Source organism: Nannospalax galili, unplaced genomic scaffold (assembly GCF_000622305.1).
Source record: "Nannospalax galili isolate Female #2095 unplaced genomic scaffold, S.galili_v1.0 scaffold171, whole genome shotgun sequence".
NCBI classification, from domain to species: domain Eukaryota; kingdom Metazoa; phylum Chordata; class Mammalia; order Rodentia; family Spalacidae; genus Nannospalax; species Nannospalax galili.
The window spans coordinates 2,027,183-2,034,257 of NW_008329362.1; the positions used below are offsets into that span (position 1 = coordinate 2,027,183).

General features: G+C 44.1%; 1 protein-coding gene across 1 annotated transcript in view; it reads left to right on the forward strand.

Annotated features, from left to right (window-relative positions):
* The window catches only part of Wnt2 (Wnt family member 2), a 42,357-nt gene that overhangs the window by 19,976 nt on the left and 15,306 nt on the right, over window positions 1-7,075 (forward strand). Inside the window, exon 4 of the mRNA XM_008837234.3 lies at window positions 3,806-4,070. Within this exon, the coding sequence (XP_008835456.1) occupies window positions 3,806-4,070 (265 nt within the window). The remainder of the gene's footprint in view (window positions 1-3,805; window positions 4,071-7,075) is intronic.

The following is a 7,075-nucleotide window of genomic DNA, read 5'->3' on the forward strand; positions in this document are numbered from 1 at the left end:
ATGTGTGTGTGTGTGATAATGTGTATAAACCACTATGTGTAGAGCCTGGCACATAAGTTCTCAATAAATTGTTGCTATTGTTAATAATAGTATTATAGGACTAGGGACATGACTGTGTTGGTAGAGTGCTTGTATAAAGCTCCGGATTCAATCCCCAGCAGCACATACTAGCATAAGCCAATAACCCTGCTACATGAGACCCTGTCTCAAAAAGAAAATATTACTATAACATTGGGATATTGGAACTCAATATCCTCATTGTGTGGCCCCATGCCTTACTCTTACCTCAAGTGCTCTAAAACAGGGCTCCAGGGCTATGGCTCCTTTCTTCTGCTTTTGTGCTTGAGCAGGGCTTTGTTGTTTTCAAGGTTAAGGGCTTGTATTTAAAATCTATGAATCCGGTAAATACAAGAGGTGGAGGTAGCGCCAAAGCGTGAGTGCTGAGCAGGCTGTGTATTAACTGGAGTGGAGATGGCGAGCATCAGTCAAGGCCTGTCATTAATCCACAATCAAGAACTAACTTCGATACTTTGAGCTGCAAGTAAAGAACCCCAGGGGGGGCCTAAGCAATCGATAGAATGTACTATCTCATATCACAAGATATCTGGAGGTAGTAAGTCCAGCTGTGTTCATTCAGTAACTCCAGGAAACTGTCCAGAGCCCCTTCCTCATATCTGTCAAGCCTGTGTGTGCAGGTTCTTACTTTATCCTCCATGGTCTCCTCCCATGTCCCACCCTGAGAAAAGCCAACGTCCGAGCAGTAAAGTGACCATTTGTGATTTAGGCCACTCTAGGACCAGAGAAGGCCTGGCCACCCCTGGAGCATACAACTCCTCAACACCTGAATATAACTGGTATCTAGGAAGGGAGACAATGCAGTTACACACATCAACAGTGCCTGGCTCTGCCATATGGGTATGTAAGGATTCCTGAGCTATATTTTTAAGATCCAATCTTAAATGAATATGCAGATCTTCCCATTAATCACATAAAAGTATCAGCTTTGAAGTCTATCACCTGGAAACAGCATACCAAAGCCAGGGCAGTGGTGTTTCCTGCCATTTTTAGAACTAGGGGTGTGATTTACAAGTGAATAGCCTAGCTGCAGAAAGAGTGCTCTTACAATTGAAAGCTTGGAGTCAGCACTTGGCATGGGGTATATTTTGTGTGATGCTAGCAGATCTTAGGACAGAAGCTTCTGGGCAGTCAGAGCCACATAAAATAAAGTGGTGGAGCCTAGAGGGTAATCCTGGGGTTGTGTCTGTGGCACAAGCCTACCATTGGGTGGTTTAGTGAACCTTAGACCAAATACCAGAATGCAAAGATCTAGGGAGATGGGCATGTGAAAGAGAGCAATTCTAGAGAGAAAGTTCATTCTAAGACATCCTTTACAGATGCACACATCCCCATAATGTGGAGAACCAGATTCTCCGTCTTGGCCTTCCAATACTGGTTCATGCTCAGAAGGAAAGATGTCAGGTGTACAGGAGCACAGTCTGCTATGAATGGCCATGTGGATGCCAGTGCCCCATGTGGGAAGACTGTGAGTCACAGAGCCAAATGGCCTGGGGCCATTACCATGCCTTGTCTATAGTCCTTCCTCTAGCCTCTGAATGTTTTTGACACATTTCCAGGCTGGTGAACAAACTGAGACTAGCTTCTGGAATGAAAACCCTCTCTGCACACCTGATTCTACTGCAGTGTTGGTCAGGTAGCAAGTCTGTACAAGAAACAAAGCTAGGTTAAGCACTAGGGCAAAACAACTGGGGTGAGGCCACTGGGGAGAGGTAGCCTGAAATATTGGTCCATGTTTGCATGTGAGAGGCAGTGGGGCCAGGGTGAGACGTGCGCTTCTAGGGAGCTGTGTGTGAACAGCATAGTTCATTCACTCTCCACGGCCACGTCTCACCCCACCAATAGAGCAGAATCTCAGGAAGAGGGCAGAGCAGGGTTGAAACTCGTACCTCCACATTCTTAGAAAGAGTTACTCTATGAATTTTCTTCAGATAGCCCTTTGGAGAATATCATCCAAGGACTGACTGCCCCATTTACCTCTGCCCTCCCTCTAGACACTCTCATTTACGGATACAAACCGATTGATAGACAGGTTCCTCTCTGCAATTTCTGAGTGAGAACCAAAGCCAGGCACTGGTGGGATTCCCAGGTCTGGTGGTCTCTTGCCCAGTCCTTCTTTGCACCCTTGGATTTGGGTTTCTAATACTCACAACCCCTGATCATCAGTTTCATATTAAGAGGTCTTTTAATATTATAAGAACTTGGGAAACAATTAAACAAGAGATGAGGGAAAACTGTTGGTAGAACAAATAACTGACAATTATTGAAGTACTGAATCCTGTGAAACAGAGAACAAGGGAGGGTTTTCATCAGAAAGCATGCTGTTAGAAAACATTTTGAAATCCACATGTTCTCCGAGTCAGGGAAACTTCAGCATCTGGGTTTCCAGCCATTCCACATGGAGCCCTAGCACTTGGACAAGTTACCTGGACTCCTTGAGCCCTGCTTTCTCATCTGTAAAATGAGGAGAACACTAGCTTGGGATTATTCTGCACACCAAGAGTGTAATTCATTCTCCTCACTTAAACTTGCTAAGGAAAAATGGGGCAGGACAGAATAAGTCTCACTGAGTCTCTGAGAATGATGCCACATGGCAACTAACCCAATACCAAAGCAGAATTCCCTGGATAGTTTGGTAGTCCACTTGCCCATCCCTCAAGTCCACAGCCCCCAAACCCATAGAAGAGGAGCCAGCCAAGACAGGCTTGTCCCGATTTTCCTTGCTTCCTAAACAAAGAACAGAACAAGCACAGCTGGGTCGTCTAAACTGCATCACTTGGCCAGAGTCCTGGGGGTAATCTCTAATTTAAGGTCAGCCTCAGTACAGCCCAGTTAATCCCTCATTAGTTGTGTTTCTTTGGGCAAGAGCTTTACTGACTCTAAGACTTACTCAGATGGTAGGACAAGACTGCTGTGATGCAGGCAGTCACTGAGATAGAATGTGTACAGTATTCATATGTGCCCAGAATACAGCAAGCATTCCACATGTAGCCACAATGACTGGGTCTCTGAAAGATACAGACTTAGCAATTACTTTATCAATCTAGTCTGAGTACAAGTTGGGCATCCCTTGCCTAAAAATATGAAATCCAAAGTGCTCTAAAATCTGGCATATTTTTCATACTGGCAGAGTGATGTGAATAGAAAATTCTCCACCTGGCAACATGTGACAGGTTGCAATCAAAACACAAGCAAACCAAAATACTGCATAAAATTACCTTCAGGCTATGTGTACAGAGTATATACAAAACATAAATGAATTTCCAATTGAACTTGGAAAGACATAATGTATATGCAAATATTCCAATTTTTTAAAAATCCAAGATCCATAACACTTCTGGTTTTAACCATTTCATGTAAAGGATGCTCAACCTGTAATAGTATGCATTTTTAAGATAACACAGCTGTATGTACTAGAAAATACTCTAATACATTTACACCACCTTTAAAATGACCATGTACCCTATAAAATAGTGAGTTTTGGTGACACAGACAGCAAATGGGGTTTGCAGGTGGGATGTTCCATCTTTTCTCTACACCTCACGCCCCAATGGCAGAAGCCAGCACTGTGTAGAGAGAGTCATCAGTATCATGACAAGTGATGCTCCACCTGGTCAGAGCCCCAGGATCCAGCATTCTTGGAGTCACTTCCTGAAGGCTCTGAGGTGAGGAAACTTGTCCTATGTTAGCGGCCTCCCCCCCTCAGCTTGCCTCTGTCTCTTCCCTGCAGGCAGTAAAGCGATTCCTGAAGCAAGAGTGCAAGTGTCATGGCGTGAGTGGCTCCTGTACTCTGAGGACATGCTGGCTGGCCATGGCCGACTTCAGGAAAACAGGCGATTATCTCTGGAGGAAGTACAACGGGGCCATCCAGGTTGTCATGAACCAGGATGGCACAGGCTTCACTGTGGCAAATAAGAGATTTAAGAAGCCAACGAAAAATGACCTCGTGTATTTTGAGAACTCTCCAGACTACTGTATCAGGGACCGAGAGGCAGGTAAGTTCAAAAGAATTCCTTCAGTGACCAATAATCTACAATTTAAGTGAGTTTCTGTATTTTTCAGCAGGCCCCTTGTATAATTGCAGCCTGCTGCCTTCAGGTTCCAGGCTCATGTTCTTTCTAATTCATGTTGAAACTGCACAGAAAGGTCTCTGGAGCAGCTGGAGAAACAGGTTGATAATGTGCAGATTCTGGAGAAATGGGAACCAACAAGAATGTACATGGCAAAGAGTCAAAACATGCAGATTAGCAAAAATTCTTCTGCCTGCTCAGAATTCTAGTCAGGGACCGAATAAGCACCATGTGCAGTCGCCCAGCATCTTTTCTGTGATCCTGAGCTGAGAAAGGACAGTTTGCAATGATCTTCCCCCATGATAAATCCCTCCACTGTCTATCTGAAACAGTCCCAGAACTTGAAATTTAGCCTCTTCCGAAATCTGCCCTTCTTCACCTCCCCTTGCTCTTTTCACTGTGGTTACAATTTCCAAACACTAAAAAGCAAGAGTGGATCCCCAGTCTTCAGGCCATAGGTGGGCTGTGTATAAAAGGTATATGTAAGAGGCACCTCATTTATTAAAACCATTCCCTCTCGCCCAGGCAACACCTTTTCCATCTTGAACTCAAAGAATGACTCTGTCAGCTTCAACATAGCAGCTGTCCCCAAGTGTCTGCTTTTATAGATATGTGTTCTCCACTTCTCCCCGTCCCAGTCAGTACTGGACTGCAGGCTTAGCTCCTTCTTTGCAAAGACTCTAGGGCAAAATAAAAGAATAAGTAGAAAAGTCTAAGTCAACAGAAGGTGATGGGAGCCCACAGCCCACTTTGGCTCAAGTCAGTTGCTTAGTGGGAAGCAATAGAATTTACTATCAGAAAAATAAATCCTTCAATTTAAATTCTGAGTTTGTTTTTCATTCCAAAATAATTGCAAACGAGCCAGTAAAACAGAGCAGATGCAACCAGCTGCTAAAGCTAGATTAACTGATAGGCAAGATTACCAGGAAGCATCGCAAGACGACTAAGCCAGTCTCTCGCCCTTGAGTGGTTGAAGTTCCTTTGGAGTTTGATGAGTTAGCTCTCTGCAGCCTGGGAGCAGGTTTGTACACGCAGTCTGTGAGTTCATGACTGCTGAGCGCAAGGACCTGATGCTGCGCCCCTCTGCATTCTTGTCATGCTTTGGGACGACTAACAAGTCATCCTACCTGTCAGACAACAGTCTCTGGAATCACAGGGAAACCTGTGCTGTGATACAGAATCACCCAGGGAACTTTCTTTCTGCCCTTAACTAGCTGTTTGACTCCACTCAGATCATGGGGATGGTATCCCCTCGATCATTTTAGGTCCCACAAATGGATACTTGTTTGCTGAACATGGTCCTGACATGATTGTGTACCTCCTTGGTCTTGCTGAATCTGGGGAGCAGCCTCAATATATCAGTACATTGTAGTTACCAGAGGGAAAAAAAGAATAACAAGGATAATGGGAGAGATGCTCCTGAAAGATCAACACCAACCAACTCACAGCTTAGTTTGTGGAATCAGATGAGCAGTCCTAGGTTTCACTTTTCCTATTGGACTGTTAAGAAAATTGGACATGCTGTTCCCATGTCATGCATAAGAGAGAATACATGTCTGGTCCCCCATGCCCATCCGTGCATGGCTTGAGTTTGATTTCAAAAGAACACATTTGCTTCACCCATCTCCTCCTAGGCGTGAATGTGAAAAGATCTTGTGAAACAAAAACATGTCAGAGCTCAGAAAACCTGTTTCCCAGTATGCGTTTTCTGGCTCTTTGGGTTAAAGCCATTAACACAGTTAAATCAAACAGTTATATCTGCTGAATACTTTCTGCCTCATGGATATCAGGGAACTAAAGACCATACTTGCCTTGACAAACAGGAATTCTGAATCAAATCCCTGCTACCTCTTTAAGTTACTAAACCATTCTCACACACGTTGCCCTTCCTGTTGGTTGTATTAGAATGAAAGCCCATTTCTCGACTGTAGAATTGCAGCTTTATCTGCAATGTGCCCACCACATGCCAAGGCTCAGTCTGTACTTTCTCACTGATTCTGACAGGAAGTTTCTTGTTTTATGGGAATAGAAACCAAAGCTCTGGGAGGTTAAGAATTCTGTGGGACTGTCTGTCCTTTTGACCATTTTATTCTGCTGTTAGCTGTGCTAGACACAGGCACACAGTTATCTCAAGTATGTAGAATTGATACCCATTTTAGCAGAGCCTGGGAACATGACAAAGTCACCCAGGTAGATTTATTAAAAAATAGTTTTGTAGCTGAGTGTGGTAGCACACACCTTTAATCCAAGCACTGGGGAAGCAGAGGTAGGCAGATCTGTGTGAGATGGAGGCCAGTCTGGTCTACATATCAAATTCCAGGCCAGCTGGGGCTACAGGAAGATCTTGCCTCAAAAAGACCAAAACAAATCAAAACAAAACAAAACACAAAGAAAAACTTTGGATCGTTCATATTTGGAGTCATATGCAAATAGCCACTTAATATTCAACTTAGTGGATGGCCAGCTTCTCCTTTCTCCTTGCCAGGATTAGAAGGGCAGGAGTGGAGAGCAGGCAGGACATTGGCAGGTGGTTGATGTTAGATACTGAGCTTTGCTTTGCTCTTGCTGGTCAGCAACTGCTTCTTGTACAGAGTCACTGGTGGGTGCAAAGATGTGAACTGGCCAGTTTTGTCAGTTTGGTTTGTGCAGTGGCTACATCTACAGATCTCCTTCATTATTCCCCATAGTGGAGGCCTCCTCAGAGACCTGGCCAGGGGATTCCCAATACTTTTCAGACTAGAACACTTTAAACTTTGAAAAACCAATTGATGTAGGTGAGCCATGGTCCTATTTCAGCCAAATTATTAGCGATAAAGAAATCCAGGGACACATTCTTCTTAGAGTCCCTGGTCCTTACAAAGGGAGAAAGGAGTTCTTATTTGAAGAGCTCTAAACAAATGTCACTCAAAAAAAAAAAAAAATGCCCCCCT